Genomic DNA, 21,395 nt, shown 5'->3' on the forward strand with positions numbered 1-21,395 from the left:
ATGTTGAAGCTCTCGGCTGGTTCTCGTCTGGATGATTAGTTTTTGTTTTACTTTTACTTTTTTGTTTATTGATGAAAATAAGAGTTTTTCAAAATTGGTGATGTAATTGCAAAATGGTACACGCATAATTGTCACAGGAGAGAATAACATTTATGAACACTTGGGGGCGCACTTCGCTGCCACTATTTATTTACACGGCGCTCAATGGGCGGGCTAGTATTTTTGGAAAAAGGATGAAATATGCGTAAAAGGGATTCCTGTAAATTCACATATGTGTTCTTTGAAACTTTTCAATAAATCTTGGCCATGAACCAATGTGATCCAGGTATGAGCCCAAAAAGATATTCGTGATTGTTTACATCGACGTGTGAGCATGCTTGTATTTCTGTTTTCCAAAATCGAAGGGCAAGGGTTATTTTCGTTCAACGTAATTGCAATATTTTTTTGTTCGTACTACGTAAATTGAAAAAATAAATTCCGTAGTTCTGTAATCACAGGCTAGACGTACAACGTAATCGATCAAATATTTTTTTCGTACACTGTAAAAATGTGTAATTTTTCTCGGTTCGTACAAGAATTTACATCCAAATAAAAAAATCGTAAAGAATAATCCAGGGAAATTACATTTTAGAAACTGTAAAACGACTAGATGACACAATTCACTACAAAATTGAATGTCAAGACGTAAAAGGCCCTCTAACCGAATGAAGAGCACGAGGGTAATATGCGCATGCGTCTCTACACACGGCGCAGCAATGGCGGAGAATTTGAGCCGGAGAGCTCTTCGGACCATTCAATGTTCCTTTTTTTAACACTGTAAACTGTAAAAACGTCTTTTTTCCCTTGTAAATTGTAAAAAGCCCTTTTTATTTCCCGTAAAACCGTACCAGCTACCCCCCTTGCCTCCCCTCATGAAACCATAGACCTTAGAAAACAGGGACATGCAACTTCTGTCTGAGACAAAAGAAAATTCAGTTTCCTGTGTGCAACGTGGGTTATAATCTCCTGTATAGATAATCCCATTGATACATATACCTATACATCTGAAACATTTTTAGTTCTTACCTTTCTACGCTTTTTTATATGTTTGATAGGTTATGCTGTGCCAATATTCATATTTGTCAGTGTATAACGGGTGCACTATGCTATATCTGTTCTAAATATGAAGAAAAATCCACTAGTTATAATGACACAAATTTTGACAGGTCATTGTTTACTTTTAGGCAGTTTTGTTTTCTTGTAGAGAAAACTGACCATTTTTATTTCCCGTTCCTGTTTTCATAGTGGAATAAAAACTGTTAACTTTGAAATTTTTAGTTTCACCCGTATCAATAGAATGGACTTGGCTATTCAGTTTTAATCAAATGTAATTTTTCTGATTATAATCATCAAGTTCTAACTACAAAGTTGGCTCATTCAAGTTTTGTGTAGCTACTCCCTGGCAGCCATTTTTGGCTTATGGAACAAAAGAGGATGTAAAAGTGGTGTTGACATAGCTTTATTGTCAGTTTCACTAAGGTTACATGAAAGGGATACCTACAGTAGCATGTTGTCGGAGATTCATAATATATATTTGTATTCGTTTTATATTGCTATTATTATTCTTATTATGTCATTTCGCTATAGTTAATTCGTTTACCTTTCGCATGAAGGATTCCTCTGAGTAATTCTCGACCAATTAGAATCATTTAATTTCAGCCAATCATTTCACTCTGTATTGTATCTTTTTCTCCCGCGTACTTGCATTTTGTATTTCCCGCTTACGTGTTTTCTCTCACGTTCGATACGCACCTATATAAAGGGCTAGTTTCGGAGTTTCGGGGCTCCTTATTCATGTGTTACATGTTTCTATGCCAGTTTATCCACCAATAAACCATACCGTGTTTTGCATCCACATTGACTGTTTATTCTGCCATCAAGTTCAACTGAAGCGTATTATTATACCCCACATAATTTGGTGACCTAGACCAGGATATCTCAGCTCAACACGATGTCAGAAGAGCAGCCACCACAGAACGCCGCTGCTGATGCCCAAGCAGTGGAGACGACAAACGCATTGGCAAAACTGAAATTGAAGCGAAGGAGTCAACGAGGGCAGCTCACACGACTTTTCAACAAAGCCGAAACCCAGAAGAAGCAAATCGCCGACGCGGAAGGCCGGGAAAATAAGCTTACAGAGATTGAACAACTCGTCGCGCTCCACTCTCTCCTGACCGACCGCTACGCAACGCTCATCACGCTCGAAGAACAAATTCTCGAACTCACTGAAGAAGCACTCTTTGATTCAGTCAGCGAAGAGAGCTCCGAATATACTGACGACGTATTCTGCAAGAATCACGCTCTGAACGTTTTCATTAACAAGATGAAGAGAGAAAACGAACCGCTACTTGACACCGCAAGCATCGCGTCCGCCAACTCATCTAGAGGCACCTCATCGACAGGTACATCGTCTACCTCCTCAACAAAGACCGTCTCGCTACCCAAGATCGTCCTACCACAGTTTGAAGGTGACGTACTGGAATGGGCTAGCTTTTATGACATTTTCAGATCTTCGATTCATTATGATGACACTCTCAGCAACGTACAAAAGTTCACCTACCTACGCACCATGCTAAAGGGCGAGGCAGCGCGAACTATTGCTGGACTATCTCTCACTGATGGTAACTACCACCACGCTATTGAACTGCTCTTGGAACGATACGGACGTGATCACCTAGTTACCGAAGCACATATGACTTCGCTCTGGCAATTACAACAACCCACCAGCGACATCGAAAGTCTGCGTAGATTCTATGACGCGCTGGAAGGACATATCCGTGGTCTACAAACACTCGGAAAACCGGAAAGTTCTTACGGCGACCTCCTCGTTCCGATCATCCGCGACAAACTACCGGCAACCATTCGAAAGCAAATCGCTCGCGAAATCGGGGGAGAAGCTTGGAGTTTACCTAATCTACGTAAAGCACTGCTACGCGAAATAACCGCGATCCAATCCGGGAACCCGCTCGACGAATCGTCAATCAACAATTCACGGTATCAACCGGACATTACTGCTACATTTCATACAAATGTGCGATCTCCGAAACGCGATCCGAAACCGCGTAACGCCAGTGCCAAATGCACCTACTGTAAAGGAACACACTTCACTTCTGCATGTCGCGTAGTAACGGACATAAACAAACGTTGGGAAATAGTCAAACGTGACAAACTTTGTTACAATTGTTTGGGAAGACATCGAGCATCGGAATGTAAATCTAAGTTCAACTGTCGTACATGTAAACGAAGACACCACTCAACACTACACCAAGAAAGCCAACCCGCGACGCACGTTGCAACATCTGATACGAATCCAAATTCACCGATTCATGTGACATTGACAAAACTCAACGACACCCACAGGAACTCGCCAAGTAATACATGTCTGCGTCCCGTACTTCTCAAGACTGCTATTATTCCGATATCTGTAGGTAATAGCCAGCCACTACAAGCTAACGTACTTTTCGACGAAGGGGCAAGCCGTTCATTCATCTCTCGTAAGTTTGCTAACGATTTAAACTTATCTCCTACACGCACTGAACAAGTATTTCTTTCTACATTTGGCGACAATACTGATCACTCACGAGCGTTAGACTTTGCTAGTGTCACAGCACACGATTTGTCGGGACATACTTCGAATATTGACGTACTGTTCATCTCCGAAATATCGACTAAACTGACAAACCACATCACTGAATCTATTCACCATGTTGATTATTTGCGCGGACTAACATTTGCGCATCCAGTCACAGAAGATAAATCATTCTCTATTGATTTACTTATCGGCGCTGACCAGTATTGGAATTACGTCGGGGATAACGTTATCCGCGGCAATGGTCCTACAGCGGTTTCGTCCAAGTTCGGATATTTATTATCAGGGCCAGTTGACAAGAGTCAAAGGTCAACGAACGCAGATGTAAACATACTACACGTGTCTACCGAATCGCAACAACTCGACAGCAAACTCCAGCGTCTCTGGGATTTAGAAAGTATCGGTGTGACCGACGACCCCTCCGCAGAAATACGTATGGATTTTGAAACTTATCGTGACACTCATTTGCAAATTGAAAACAAAAAATACATTGCGAGATTACCATGGTGTGATAACCACCCACCGTTGCCTACCAATTACGACGTCACAGTTAGTCGAACGCGCGCCATGCTCAGACGTTTGTCTCCTGAGTTACTCGACGCATACAACTCTATCATCGAACAGCAACTCAACCGCGACTTCATCGAAGAAGTCTACAATGATGACAATACTGTCGGACATTATCTACCCCATCGCTCGGTAGCAAAGGACTCTACTACAACCCCGATTCGCATTGTGTACGATTGCTCTTGCCGCCGAAACGCCAATTCCCCGAGTTTGAACGATTGTCTCCAAACCGGGCCTTCTATGATTAATGATTTGCCAGCCATCTTAATGAGGTTCCGTGCTAACAATATTGCGATCTGTAGTGATATTGAGAAAGCATCCCGATGAACGGAAATTTACCAAATTTCTGTGGCTGACAGACGTGAACAATATCGACAGTCCACTCAAAGTGTATCAATTTAAATCTGTGCTGTTTCAAGTTGGTGCTGTGTGCTCACCTTTTATCCTGAATGCTGTGATCAAAACTCATTTGGATAATAACTGTGATATTAATACTGCCAATCAAATGAAAGACAACATCTATGTCGATAATGTCATTGATGGAGTCTATTCGGAAGCAGATGCTGTTAAATGCTACAGTGAATCTACGAGCCTCATGAATTCTTGTGGATTTAATTTACGTGCTTGGTCATCGAATTCTCCTGATTTGTGTGAACTTGCTACCCGAGATAACAAATATGAGCCCGCCGACGAAGTTTCTGTGCTTGGTATGCGTTGGAAAATTACACCCGTCGTGTTGACACATTCTCGTGTTAACAGTCAACCTCAAGTCGCGTCGTTTATTACAAAACGTGACATTGTAAGTTTCACAGCGAGTGTATACGACCCGCTTGGATTAATTTCACCGGTATTGGTACGCGCCAAACTATTTATTCAACTTTTGTGGAAGTTGAAATTGGAGTGGGATGAACCACTAAGTCCTGAACTTTACGAACAATGGATCTTAATTGCTGAGGATTTAACCGCTGCTCGTGATAATCAAATCAACCGGAAATATTTTGACAAGACTTCTCCAGGTGATACCTATCAAATGCACACTTTCGCAGACGCGAGCACTTCCGCGTATGGTGCTGTTGTGTTTCTTCGTCGCCAGCACGAAACGGCTCTTGTCATGTCAAAGACACGAGTCGCCCCTAAATCGGAATTATCTCTGCCGAAATTGGAATTAATGGCTGCACTGATCGCTACGAGACTCAGTAAACTCGTACTGAATGCTTTATCGGACAAATTCAATATAACTGAACATTTCCTGTGGTCCGACAGTCAAGCGACCTTGCATTGGATTAATAGCAGTAAGAAGTTGCCAGTATTTGTTCAAAATAGAGTGCAAGAAATACGCGACTTCACACAAGAATATAAATACTGTCCAACCGTGGACAACCCCGCTGACTTACTAACGAGAGGTATATCAGCTAATGACCTCCGTTCAAACCCCAAATGGAATTATGGGCCGTCATGGTTACCAGATCAACAAATGTGGCCAACATGGGATGTGAACAATGCTACTCAACTACATGTCAACATCATGAAGGAAGATGACGACCTCGTCAACCCGGATACTACTTCGCCAGTCATCAACGCACAAACCGCTCGTGAAGCGACTGATGAAAGTGACAACTCCGGCGTTCAACGCATTATTGACATCATCCAGCGATGACACAACGCAACCCACTGCCACAGATGGTATCACTAACATACATGATGAAATCAACATGTCTACCAGTGGAAGTACAGATGATGACACACCATTGCCACAACGCAGATCACATCGTGACGCCGCAGCTGCCGCCAACGTCAGACTCAAAGATTTAATCTGAACTTTAGTGAAAATCGCACTAGATCAGAAGTTTACAAGTTCAATTTGTGTTCCCCTGAACTTGAAAAAGTGAACTAGTAATTATTAATGAACTCTTTTATCAATCGTTATTCGTTTATTCACACACACATATATATATATTATTCCTGAATGTGTACTTTTTCTCAAAGTCGGGAGAATGTCGGAGATTCATAATATATATTTGTATTCGTTTTATATTGCTATTATTATTCTTATTATGTCATTTCGCTATAGTTAATTCGTTTACCTTTCGCATGAAGGATTCCTCTGAGTAATTCTCGACCAATTAGAATCATTTAATTTCAGCCAATCATTTCACTCTGTATTGTATCTTTTTCTCCCGCGTACTTGCATTTTGTATTTCCCGCTTACGTGTTTTCTCTCACGTTCGATACGCACCTATATAAAGGGCTAGTTTCGGAGTTTCGGGGCTCCTTATTCATGTGTTACATGTTTCTATGCCAGTTTATCCACCAATAAACCATACCGTGTTTTGCATCCACATTGACTGTTTATTCTGCCATCAAGTTCAACTGAAGCGTATTATTATACCCCACACATGTCCCTGTTTTCTAAGGTCTATGTTAAAACATACATGTAAAAAAAAAAAAACTCTTGTCTCTCTTTATTTCAATACAAAAATAAACAAATAACAAATACTTACACTGCCATACTTCTCGGTATTACTTCAGGTGCAAGTTGTATACTTTTGTGTTTATCGATGAAAATAAGAGTTTCTCAAAATTGGTGATGTAATTGCAAAATGGTAGACGCATAATTGTATGTTTACAATCTCTCGCCCTCACCGACGCAATTCCTAACCACGCTCGTTTTTTTAGCCGGACGAAGTTGTTGAGAAGGGTTATGCGCACGCCACATTGGGTCGTATCTGGGAGCTCTCAAATAGGACCTCACGAATACGACCTACTTTACATATTACCCATATTGCATTATACAAAATGGCTGGTAGGTTAGTTGTTAGTTTTTTTCGGTTTCTTCGCAGTGTGTACTCGATGTTTTGCGTTTACCAGTAATCGTACGTTTTCCTGACGCAGTATTTGAACCAATATCGCCTCGCGAGATAGCGATTCAGTTTGCATGTTTATTCATGTTTATGAACGTAGGATTTATTGGAATATTTATTGGCATCGGACTCGTTGCGTTGACCCGAATCTTCGACAGCTTGTTAAACGGAAGAATAACAAATAGATTTCCATACTCTTCAGGAGTAAAACAGAGCTGTAACTTAAGCCCAACATTATTTAATCGTTTTTATTTTATAAATGCTCTCCAGACATTTTTGCTATGAACACTTGTGACCCTCCAACCAGTCGGAGCCCAGGAACTTTGATCAACTGTACGCAATCCCTATGAGCGGGGGGGGGGGGGGTTATCGGCTGGTATCTAGTTTAAGAAATAAGGGATGAAGGCTCCAGCCAGCTCATATTTTTTAAACTCGAAAAAACAGTCAAACGGAATGAAAAAATAAAATCTAAAAAAAAAATACCAGCTTGAAGAATATTGGTTGCTGTTTAAAATTTCAAATTTGATCATAGTTCCTGTGCTCCAACACGGGGGGGGGGGGGCTCCTTTTACCAAAACCACCACCCCATACCACTCCTAGCCCAATTTAATTGCGTATGTCCCTTCTAAGGACGCCTATAGTTATCTAGAGGGGGTATAGGGAAGAAGGCTTATTACTGAAACAAACGTACACTAGTACAAGTTCGTACTAAAACAAACACTCAATTCTGTCTCAAACCTCAAAATAAGCATAGCTCTAAACCTATTTGATAAATTGATAGCACCCATCATTAGCTATGGGTGTGAAGTATGGGGAGAGGAAGTCACTAAAAATAGCGATATTATTGAAACTGTTAACTATTCTTTCTTCTGATTACTCCTGAGGGTTAAAAAGAATGCTACTAAGCTTGCAATCTTAGGGGAATTGGGAAGATACCCTCTTGCCATAAAAATTATCACACAAATAATTAAATTCTGGCTCAGATCAAAACTTCCATAGACGCCCAAGTTAATAAAAAGCACCTTTGATGAGGTCAATACAGTAAAAACTAGGTGGACAAGAAATGTCGACAAAATAATCAGTGACAACAATCTTGATAAGGCAATAAAACAACAAATAAAAAAAAAGAAACCACACCAAACCAAGACTATCTCTGCTTTACTGAAAGAAAATTATAAAATAAAATGGAAAGAAGCTCTATTTGATGACAACAGAGCAAATGGTGGAACAAACAAATTGGAAAATTATAGAACATTCAAAACACAGTTTAAAATGGAAAAATGTTTAATAACAATGAGTAATATTAAACTGAGACACTCCCTATGCCAGTTCAGAATCTCTGATCACAAACTTCATATTGAAACTGGCAGGCATTGCAGAACTCCAAGGAATGAAAGGGTCTGTAAACACTGTGCTAAAAAGCAGATTGAAGATGAGATACATTTCCTTATGGACTGCAGTCTGTACAATACACACAGAATTGAATTATTCAAGTACTGTAAGGAAATTATACAAAATTTTAGGAAGTTAAATGAACTAGAAAAATTCAATGCAATCATGAAATATTGTTCAGGAATAAGAACTGCACAATACATACAAAAATGTATGCAAATGAGATGTGAGCAGCTCCACCAAAATTAAAAATATTCTTTCCACCATAATTATGACTAATGTGATTTTAATGTGATTTTGTTACCTCTTAATAATATTAGCTAGTGTATTGTATTGTACCGTATAAGTTTATTATGATCTTTTGCGTGTTTGTAATATTATTTAGCTTTATTTAGCATTCTGTGTAGTTGATTAACATTACTGTATCTTAGTGTAGTTTATTTTATTTTATCTTATCTATTTTTATTGTTATATGACCATAGAACAACTCACTGTAGTTCGTTTTAGTGTTGAATAAATAAATTATTTGACAAATTAATTTATTTTTTAATTCAGCTAATCCTTGTTTGAGGTAGTGATGTCTGGGGGCATTGAAGCATGTACTGTTCCAATGTACTATTTAACATCTAGTATGTTAGCTTGTAGCATTTAACTGGTACAATTGTATAAAACCAGTTTAATTCCTCTCCAGGAATTTGACATGTTTCAATAAATGTAAGGTTATCCTGATATTACTTGTTCTAGACCTGAGTGTTTTTGGGTAAATTTTTTTTCTAAGATTGGGGAACACAGCATTAAAGAACTGGGTAATATTCTTTCCACATTAGACGTAAACAAATTTCACTGGCTAACTCAGGTGACTGTGTATTATTGTTGTCGTTAAAACAATACTTCATACCTTTGTAATTTTTAAACATTATTATCTTGGTATAGTAGTGGTTTATACCCCGGTATAAGGAGCAGTATAAATTTGATATCTTAGAACATAACATGTTTCTGTTTTAGCATGTTTGGTCTTATATTGCTTCAGTGATCAAAACATTCAATCCCATTCCTATACACAAGACAGAACCTATATTTCAAAACTGTGATTGGAATAAACATCTTTCATGATGTTGAATAGTTCCTTAAAATAAAAGGAAGACAGTGATTGGTGTGCTTACTACAGGCTAATTACTGCAATGTATTTTACAACAACTTTCTTTTGGTAACCATCAGGTGCTACAATTTTTTTCTCAATAATGATCAATGTATGTTTCTAATTTGTGTTTATTGAAAATCAAATTATTTTACTAATAGATGTCATCTCTATTACTTATAATAAATAAAATGTGGCTAATGATTTTTATCAAATTTACCGCTGCATGTACATAAATCAGATTAAATTATTACCAGTAGCTGATTTGGATGGCTGATAGACAGTATGAACCTAATAAAATGGTCCATGATTTAACAGTAGAATGTATAGTTACCTTTCTCAAACAAGTGAATTTTTAATCTAATGAATATTTCTATTTAGTATCCGCTGGAATTCAAACCAGTGAATGTTTTTTAAATACACAGTGCCCTCTATGGGTTGCTTGGAGAAAGATACAAAATAATGTGAACTACCCCCAGTAATTGAAATTGAAGATTACATAGCAATTGTTAGTTTTTTAGAAGTTCAAGAAAGATTAATGTCTGATAATTTTAAATGTAGTTCCACCTTGTTCAAATTCTACCATTTAAAATCATGAAGTGAAGAATATCATTTTTCAGGCATGCCTTAATATATTGTGTGCACCATAGTTTTGGAATCAGCTGTCCTGAAAATTCATTTATTTAATATTTTAATCATTCATATTGTGAAAGGTGCAGCATTTGAATATTGCATAATATTGCATATATAAATACAATACTGTATCTTATTGTTCACATTTGTCCAGCCATCCCTTTGTGCTAGGCAGCATTATTCAATTTTTGAGACTAATTGAATCCCACATCCCAAATGCCTGGGTTGAGATTTCTCATGGAAGGAATATTGTTTTGAAATAGAAAAGTGATTGTGTTTACAAATCATTAACATACCATTGTAGCTATATAAGGGGATTATTAGGTTTGGGCCAATTGATATTTAAGGTAGAGATGCAGTTTACCAGACAGGTATTTTAATTAGTTAATTAGGCAACCAAGATGACCTCCCTTGTCCACATAACTATATATTTTTAGAAAGCTTATTGTATGAATTTTAAAATTTTGTAAGTATTTTTTTTATGGACATTGTAGTTTGAAATATGCACAAAAATGTTTTTTTTTTGGTCAAAAGTGATTTAAAACAAATTCGCCTTTAAACCATGTCTCTGTTTCCTGTCAAAATTGGTTTACGGGTACATCTGTTTACTATGAAGAAAGTTTCGTCTTGAAAACTGTCTACCTGGGCAGCAGCTCAAATTTCACTAATTCAAGTTTATGCATAAATTAACACCCAGGCTAGTTGTCTGTACGATTGTTGTAACACTGTTCAACCAAAAACAATGCCCCTACGGCGTTTTGAAGATAAACACATTGTCAATCATTTGTGAAAATTTCAAAACAAAAGGTCAAAGCGTAAAGTTTATAAGAGACAATTGCTAATTTGTATATTTTATAGTTAAGTAAAAATATATGCTGATTTACATTGCTATTGGATTTAACAGAGTTCCACTAAAAAATGCTCGGCACCATCTAAAAAAAAATTGTTATATATATATATCTGTCAGATTTGTTAAATTCGTGTAAAAATATGGAAATTTAGATTTTAAGTGAATATTTTTGTCATTTTTGGTAAAAAATGTTATTTTCGACAACTAGTTCGAAACCATAAGTCCAAATGCTTTCATATTTCCAGCAATGATACGTTGGATGGTCAAATTTGTTAAACTGGTGTCAAAATAAGCAAATTTGGATTTTTAGTGCACATTTTTCTCATTTTTGATAAAAAATGTTATTTTTGACAACTGGTTCAAAACCGTAAGCCCTATTTACAGAGAGCTTTCAACTAAATATAAAACATAATACAGCTTTAAAGTATACTTTGAATATGTAATAGCACAAGTGAGTTAAGTAACTGGTATTTTTGATGAAAAATGCGATGATTATTCTGCTTATATCAGGTCCCTTAAATTGCACACATAATAATTTGGACGGTCATTATAAATAGAACATTGATACAGTCATTAGAAACAACTTTTAGATCTTCTCAGCTTATTTCAGAAGCCACCACATATATGGCACAACAATTGATCTTGCATTCAGCAATGTCTTATGTAAAACTGGAGTACATTTGTAATTGACTCTTTTATACCTGATCATAAGATTATTACTGCACAGATTTATTGAACATTTGTTCTTGGGTGTAACAAAACAATTACATATATGTACAACGTATCAGGAAAGATAACATTTCAAAAACATGACCACAATTTTCAAACAAAAACATATTTTTTTTTTCTCGACCATTTCTCAGGTTTTTGCACATCCATGATTTCTTAAGTTTAGCCTCAATGATGTTTGTCCAATGAAATGCACTATCCTTATGAACACTATAAAAGTTCATAATTGCAACTGCAAGAAACTGTAACTGCAATGTTTTCTAAATGACTGACTATGAATATTACAACCACAACGCCACTTCACTGATTCTTGTTCCATGATAATGAAGACAGCGGACCTATTTCGACCGTCAGGTCGCTTGGTTTTCAGTAGATTAATGATTTATTTCACAGCACAAATCATCACTGTGTACATGGTATGCTATCAAATCACATATGCAATCTATAAACGACAACCATTACAAGTTCTGAGTATTAGGGTAACATCCATGTGAAATATAGGAATCTGAGTCTTTGATTTGCACAGAAGATCTGAAGTTTGTGGACTCCTAGTGATACGTCACTCAAAATAGGGAATACTATATAATAGCTTGTGTTGCATGCTCGTTGAATTATGTTTCTTTATTATTTTACCTTTTGATCTTAAAAATTATATTATGTTGTTCCTGATAATAAAATCAACGAAGATCCCATAAATTTGCATGCACAAAGTTTCTTAAAAGTGGGAATAAATATAACCACAGTTTGGCAGTGCCATATTTACAATTAAATAATTGTATTTAATGTATTCATGGTCATTAAAGCATTGCTGCGCATTCCCTGTAAACAAATGTGTATTTTACACGTATTGTGTATGTCATGAGTTCCATATTGATTAGGACAAGTAGTAGTTTGACCAATCATTTTCATAAACAGATTAAACAGCAAATACAGTGTTTATGTTAGCAACATATTTCTTAAGAACATTTCCCATCATTTCCAATGCTACTACCAGTACTGCAGAATTTACAGTTGATGGAAAATGTTACTGATATTAAAATATACAATCAATAGAGTTTTTCTCTATTGGTGCATTAAAATTGTTGTTCTCTATTTCTTTTCTCTAATTTTTTTGGAGTATAAAGAAAACTGGTAATTTTTTTTTTACAAAATTGACCATCACATTAAATGTTTGCAGTTTTCCCCATAGACCACCATGTAAACTGAAAAAGGGTGTATAGTAATGAAACATTTTATTTAGCCATTTCTGAATACAGTCTTGAAAATGTATTGGTCACCCTTAATTTCTGTGCAAATGAATTTATTCACTGATTTTACCTCAAATTTGGTTGTTTTCCAGACTTTTACAAAATTGTTATATAGGCTTGTACATATGACTTACATATGAACATCCATTTGTGATACAGACTTATTTAACATGGACAAACAGTGGCAATTTTAGTGCTAAAAATACATCAAAATTCCCTGTTTTGGCCATTTCAGAAACAGATCTTGGTAATGCATAGACTGATTACATTCAAACTTGGTACAATGAAAACGAATAGGACCTTGATGCACAAGACATGCAGATATAATTAAAAATGGCTTACTGGTGGCCATTTTGTTTTACCAAATACAGTTCCAGGTCTCTATATTGGAAACACTGGAATGGTCAAGTTCAAACTTTATACAAACACCATACAACATGTGCTACTACTTGATTCAAGATTTAGTACTAAAAATGCATTAAACTTATTTAAATTGGCCTTTCTGAACTAATATTGAACCTTGATGCGCGTCCTTTCCTTTTGATTTAACAAATATAATTCTGGTTCCATATCTTGAAAGTAATTGGATAGTTAACCTGAAACTTTAAACATGCACACAACTCGGGATGCATATTTTTTATTCATATTTGTTTTTGATTTGTTTTTTATTTTTAGAATAGTGTGTTTTCTTTTTTGTTTTTTTTTAAATTCTAGTTTTTAAATTTCTTTTTGTAAGACCCTTTTTATTCTTCCCTGAGGATTTTATGCATCTAATAAATATTATTAAGATGACTGCAGAAGGCCCCATCTTGGATGGATTTTGTTTTTTATGCAATGACTTAAACTTCATAACCAATGAGGACTGTATAACTTGTTAATAGTATTTTTGGGCAGGCAATACAGTAAAACTTGGGTTTTATCTATTTATAGCAGTTTAATTGTACCACAATAAGTCAAAGGTGACATTGTACACTCTTTGCCCAAAAACAATGTTTCTGGCCAAATTATTTTTTCAAAATTGATGCATTTCTTTACTACCATGGCCAACTACAAAAAAAAACATTTGACATGTAATCTTTGAGTGATGTGAAGGTGATCTGAAACATTATTTTGTTTTGTTGAGCTTTAACTATATATAAATCTTAAAAAACATGGCTAAGAAAACAGAAATTCTGTGGAACCACAGATAAATCATCCTTGTATATATCATGTGTGTTTGACATTCTGAGTGCATGCTTTTCTAGTTTGTATGTTACATTAGTATAGGAAAATGCAGAAAGTATTTGGTGTCCCTTGATGCCCTATTTTCACAGGTTCGTACAGAGTCCTGTCAAGAGCATTAGTGCATATAGAGATAGTCACACAGTGTTATAATGAAGACATTGCACACTAGACCTGATTAACCTATTTAACAAGTTTATAATTCCATAGTTTGTAATAAAATGTTGAGATGACGATGACATAAGTATCCACCACATTCCAGTATATTACTTACATGCACTGTAGGCAACTTTAATACAATTATGAGGATATTAGTGACAACTGATTTTCATTGATGTCAGTTCAAATTTAAATAGCTAATTATTGCTACTGCAGAACTGACACTTGCCATATTAGTCATCTAGAAGGCAGCACATTTACAGTTTTCAATTTTTTTGGAAAATTATCTTTACCTACTTAAGATACTTGATGAAATTTGTGGTGCAAATTTTCACTGGCCCTTTAAATTAGTTGCTCATAATTGTGGATGTACAGTTATTTATATTTTGTGGACACAAATCTCAATTGTCAGTTTTGCGCCTAAAATGTCACACAAATCATATGGACATTCAGAACCAAGTTTATTTAGTATGGAATAACACTGCAACCATTTACAATTATTATAAAACAAATTGTGTTTTATTAGAGAACCTATATAATATAACTGAGGATGCTGATAAAGAATGCCATATTTTTTCCTTTATATTCTTTAGAACAAGCTGTATGGAAACCAACATTACTGCACTGTATACTGGATATAATATAAATTAATGCTGGCTAACCTGGAATTATCAACATTGTTTAGATGTGGGTGCAACGTCAGGACAGACATTTTGCCAGATTATTTCAGTTTATAATGAAAATATTTTTTTGATAATCATCTTATAAGCTATTTTCATTTGTTAACTTGAGTCTCGAGTCCAGGAAATAATTCCCTTTCCTCGATGGGTTAAATAAAGTGACACTGAAACATTACAATGAAAAGAAATTGTTTCAGATGATATTTAAATGTTTTTCATATTAAAAGTGCTGATAATACCATGAACTAACAAACATTCATTGTCAGCTGGCTACACATGAAGCTCCATGCAATACATAACCCCCAAAATAGCTTACTGCGGAAGCACCCAACACTGTTCTGTACACTGTTCTAATACATTTGGAGTTATTGCTATATACCGGTACTGATAGAAAATTGCGTATTTCTAAAGATGCAATACAGTACAATTTATTAACTCGTAACAACCTACTGAAGGAGGTTAAAGGTTACAACAACAACAAAAATTACAGAAAAAAAATTAATCAAATTACAATGGCTAATAGTTTAAAGACAACCAAAAACAGACTAAAAACAGAATAAAAGTTAGTAACGGAAATATATAATAAAGTAAAATAAAACACAAAAAAAAACTATAAACTGAATATAAAAACAAAAACCCAATGAATAGGTGTAAAAAAAAATAAAAGAAAAAGTCAATGACTAAGTACCAGGGGTAGGTGCTGCTGTCTAATAGCAAAGCTGTATTTCAGATATTGTGCCAGAGGAATTGCTAAGTTATTATTTGACATTATTTTTATGAATTTATTTTCAGGTGTGAGATTAGTAAAGTCAGGAATAATCTTTTCAGCTTCATTGTATAAAACGACCCTCTCTTTACTATATACTGGGCATATTATGAGGAAGTGATGTTCATCTTCAATATCATTTTTATTACACAATTTGCAGATTCTGTCGCTACTTTTGATTCTGTTGTGTCTTTCTTTTTCAATTTCTAAACTGATTGCTCAGTCTGAATTTAGTTAGGGTACTTTTCAGTTCTTTATTTTTTAGCTTAATTAAGTAGTTTTCCAAAATGAAGTTTGTTTTAAATTTTTTGTAAGTCCTCAGTTTGTTTTTTGTATTAGTGTTTTGTCTGTTATCATCATTAATTGAGTTAATCCAATACTTTATAAATACATTTTTTATTTTATCGTATATCCGTGACATTTGTGACGATTTTAGCTCATTATTGTCAATATCTGATAGTGTTGTATTTGTAGATTTAAATACAGTTATTATTATTATGCGTCTTATATCTACTTCAAACAAAAGTAGCCGCTATTCATGATGAGAACTGGAAAACCAACTGTAACTTGGGTAGCTGGTAAACTGACCTAGCTGATGACAAACCACTATCAAAAAAACTTTCGACCCCATGTAGCCACGTACGGCCGTCAGCTATATGAACTGTACTCCGTCTACAAATGTTCATCTGCCGACACGTTATTGGACTTTCCCACCCACGATGACAACCAATAAATCATGTTTGTGACGTCTGGTCTGATTACACCCAGCAGCACAAGCTCTAAATCAGGGTCATATATTGCAGATTTGTATTTGAACAAATAATCGTGCATGGGCATCCTGTCTTCTAAGCTTTGTGAAAGCATAAGGTTTTGAAAGCATTGTGCATATTTACAACTTTCTAGCATTTCACACGTAATGCGCCATATACTGTAAAAGGATCAATTGTTCACCGGGTTTTAATTTGGCTTATTTCGCTGAATGAAAAATGCGCTAAATTAAAACCCAGTGAATATGTACAATTTAGCATAGAATACATTATCTAAATGACAAAACCGTGAATTTAAAACCCACTTAATATACCTGAAATGGTAAATCAGCGAAATTTAAACCAAGTGAAAATTAGTCATTTTACAGTATGCGTATCGATGTCGCCATGCCAACGTTTCGTTTCGTCCTAGTTGTGATATTTATCTGTAAATGTCAGACCATTGGTCTGAGGTTCATTGCAGACTCTATTTGAAAGGCTGCGGTTGAGGTTTCATGTTGATCCGTCGAAAATGGCAGTTACTTATCACACAACAAAAACTTATTAGTTACGACAATATTTTCTTAACATTTTATGGAAACAATTTGTAGTGTGCATAAACCTTAAAGAAACATAATAGACAAAACAGTAAATTTTAATATTACTTGTTCGTGCTGTTTTGCAGCACTGCGAAGGAAAATGAAAGATTACAACAATTAGCACATATGGCTGGAAGTTACATTTGCTCCGTTGTGTAGACAGGTTTCAACATTTCATCAGATAATACAATTTATATCCAATCATCTAGAACAAACTTTTCTAGAGAACACACGCGCACAAAGATTTTGTGTTCTCGTATTTGGGGGGGGGGGGGTCACAGTAATATAAACAAGGATACATTTTGCCGAGATTTTCAAATCAGTCGCTATTATGATTTACAGAGGCGGCGGAACGAAATACCCCATGGAGGGGCGAGATCTGCTCATCACCCCTCGCTTACTAGGAGGACCCAGGGGCATACACTTCCTTGAATTTTGAAATCTAGACCCTCTACAACCTAAGCTATTTCCTTCATTTTGAGGGGCAAATTGTGCTGACACAAAAGGTTTCAGCTTGATTTTCGATTGGCGGCATATTTTACGTGCCCCTGAAGTGGTTCTCGTTTTTAGAATATTAGAAATAAGTATCGGTCTTATTTCTGATCAAGATGGGTATGAATATCGGTAGTATTTTCCCAATTTGGTGTATTTATGGTTCCGTATATGAGCGAATATCTCCACCTCAGATTCCGGCCTCATATCCCTAGGTAACTGTTTTATTCGAAATAAACAGTGAGGACAGAAATGGTACTTTGGTATAAATATGGGTATAGATTTTGCCACTATCCAGTTATAAAATTGGCCACACTTTTGAGCACTCAGGGGCACTTCCCTACCCAGCTATGTATCAACTGCCCCCCCCCCCCGCGTGCATGCCCGTGAATGTGGTTATGCAATAGAAAGTAATGTCTACACGTAGGTAGGGTTATTAAAATCGAGAAAACAAAATACGGGTATATTTTTTCCGACATATAAGATAAACGGAAAAGAGGTTACTAATCAATCTTCAAGTTTTACATTTTTGTAATTTCTTCTGTGAATCTCTCCGGCGAACCTACCAGCGAATCTCCGGTAAGGTATACTTAGTAGTACGTGACGTTCAGAATTCCCCCGCCCCTGAATAATCGCGAAGAACAGACTGGCGTGTTAACTGCATAAATATGTATAATTTCCTTCCTGAATACAGAACTTAGTTGATCTAATCGTTAAGGCGTATGATACATTTTGATGTGAGTTAATTTGTAATGAATAGTTCAGCCAAACACTGAATTATATCATGATGGTGGTATGATGAATTATATTTTTTTCAAAATGATATTTCTGGATTTCATAGAAGTATATTTTCATTTTTTGGCCGGCTAATGTTGGATGTGCAAACCTCATTCGGGAACATGTATATTCGGTGTTTAGAATAAAGATGGGCAAAATGCTAACAGGGCAATCGTTTTTATTGATGTGTTGAAATTACGCCAATAGGGTATGCTTTTGATGTTTTTGTTAATTGAATGTTTTTGTTGTTGTTGTTGTTTTTAAAAAAATTGTGTACGTATTTGAAATTTATTTAAAAAGCTGAAGAACCCTTGTATCATCAGAGGGACTGTGCATCATCATAAGAATAGCGGATTTTGCAAGGAATAATGTTTACTTGCTCTCTTGACTGAACACTTAAAACCCAGAGTAAAGAATAAACTTTATAAAATAGTCGGATGGTTGAGGTGATCTACTAGTATCACATGGATATGTGTAGTATAGTCAGATGGTTGAGGTGATCTACTAGTATCACATGGATATGTGTAGTTGTAGTCGGATGGTTGAGGTGATCTACTAGTATCACATGGATATGTGTAGTATAGTCAGATGGTTGAGGTGATCTACTAGTATCACATGGATATGTGTAGTTGTAGTCGGATGGTTGAGGTGATCTACTAGTATCACATGGATATGTGTAGTTGTAGTCAGATGGTTGAGATCATATACTAGTATCACATGGATATGTGTAGTTGTAGTTGGATGGTTGAGGTGATATACTAGTATCACATGTATATGTGTAGTATAGTCAGATGGTTGAGGTGATCTACTAGTATCACATGGATATGCGTAGTTGTAGTTGGATGGTTGAGGTGATATACTAGTATCACATGGATATGTGTAGTATAGTCAGGTTATATACTAGTATCACATGGATATGTGTAGTTGTAGTCGGATGGTTGAGATCATATACTAGTATCACATGTATATGTGTAGTTGTAGTTGGGTGGTTGAGGTGATCTACTAGTATCACATGGATATGTGTAGTATAGTCAGATGGTTGAGGTGATATACTAGTATCACATGGATATGTGTAGTTGTAGTCAGATGGTTGAGGTTATATACTAGTATCACATGGATATGTGTAGTTGTAGTTGGGTGGTTGAGGTGATCTACTAGTATCACATGGATATGTGTAATTGTAGTTGGATGGTTGGGTGATATACTAGTATCACATGGATATGTGTAGTATAGTCAGATGGTTGAGGTTATATACTAGTATCACATGGATATGTGTAGTTGTAGTTGGGTGGTTGAGGTGATCTACTAGTATCACATGGATATGTGTAGTTGTAGTTGGATGGTTGGGTGATATACTAGTATCACATGGATATGTGTAGTTGTAGTTGGATGATTGAGATCATATACTAGTATCACATGGATATGTGTAGTTGTAGTTGGATGATTGAGATCATATACTAGTATCACATGGATATGTGTAGTATAGTCAGATGGTTGAGGTTATATACTAGTATCACATGGATATGTGTAGTTGTAGTCAGATGGTTGAGGTGATATACTAGTATCACATGGATATGTGTAGTTGTAGTCAGATGGTTGAGATCATATACTAGTATCACATGGATATATGTAGTTGTAGTCGGAAGGTTGACACGATATACTAGTATCACATGGATATGTGTAGTCGTAGTCAGATGGTTGAGGTGATATACTAGTATCACATTGATATGTGTAGTTGTAGTCGAATGGTTAAGGTGATATACTGGTATCACATGGATATGTATAGTGTAGTCGGATGGTTGGGTCATATACTAGTATCACGTGGATATGTGTAGTTGTAGTCGGATGGTTGAGTGATATACTGGTATCACATGAATATGTGTAGTTGTAGTCGGATGGTTGAGGTGAAATACTAGTATCACGTGGATATGTGTAGTTGTAGTCGGATGGTTGAGTGATATACTGGTATCACATGAATATGTGTAGTTGTAGTCGGATGGTTGAGGTGAAATACTAGTATCACGTGGATATGTGTAGTTGTAGTCGGATGGTTGAGGTGATATACTAGTATCACATGGATATGTGTAGTTGTAGTCGGATGGTTGGGTCATATACTAGTATCACATGGATATGTATAGTGTAGTCGGATGGTTGGGTCATATACTAGTATCACATGGATATGTGTATTATATGTACATGTCGGATATTTTGTCTTTTACGCCTTGATGAGTCTGTCACAGGGTTCACAAAGAATCACGTGTAACTGCCCCTTAAAAGAAAAATAACATTGCATACTCCGAGGTTAGTATTAAAGCCAATCGGCGATTTTGCAGGGGCTTATTGCCAGTAGCCCATATTCTCGAAACCGTGGTGAAATGAAACATTAAGCTCAGTGGTTAGTTTACGCATCTTTTAAATGTGTTTTGATTCACAGTGCATTCGGCAATCAACTGCAAGTCAGTTATGTGAATATGAATTGCATTCACTGGCAGCCGTACTAATGAACATGTTGAAATCGCATTTAACGGTAGAAATATGATAATTCTTAAAACATCTACATTTCTATGAAAGGCCTCAGTACTCTATATTGTTTTAATTTGTATGTAGCTGTTGTTGTATTTTCTGATTTAGTAGTAAGTGCAATGTATATTTCATTAAATGAGTGAAACAAAGACGTGGAATTCATCACCTAAACTGAGTATAATAATTTGTCAAAATAGCAATAGAAAATAATATTTCTTTGGCATTACCCAATCTCATTTAATATACTTATTAGACAACAGAAAGACAGACAATATGCAGGGTTACATCCTTAAATGACGATTCACCGTGAATGGAAGGGGTTCACTGCCAAGTTGAAGCTCCTTGTGTTGGAGAGGTATAGGTACATTCTGCGCTACGGAGTTCTCA

General features: G+C 36.0%; 2 protein-coding genes across 2 annotated transcripts; both read left to right on the forward strand.

Moving 5' to 3' along the window:
• Window positions 1-1,990: 1,990 nt before the first annotated feature.
• Window positions 1,991-4,522, forward strand: LOC146734021 (uncharacterized). The gene has a single exon (XM_085508487.1). It carries the CDS (start codon window positions 1,991-1,993, stop codon window positions 4,520-4,522), a length of 2,532 nt encoding a protein of 843 aa, XP_085364613.1.
• Window positions 4,523-4,700: 178 nt separating this feature from the next.
• Window positions 4,701-5,852, forward strand: LOC146734022 (uncharacterized). Its single transcript, XM_085508488.1, has one exon. The coding sequence runs from the start codon at window positions 4,701-4,703 to the stop codon at window positions 5,850-5,852; it is 1,152 nt and encodes a 383-aa protein (XP_085364614.1).
• Window positions 5,853-21,395: the final 15,543 nt, after the last annotated feature.

This window comes from Saccoglossus kowalevskii, chromosome 15 (assembly GCF_978046115.1).
Source record: "Saccoglossus kowalevskii chromosome 15, keSacKowa6.1, whole genome shotgun sequence".
Classification (NCBI taxonomy): Eukaryota; Metazoa; Hemichordata; class Enteropneusta; family Harrimaniidae; genus Saccoglossus; species Saccoglossus kowalevskii.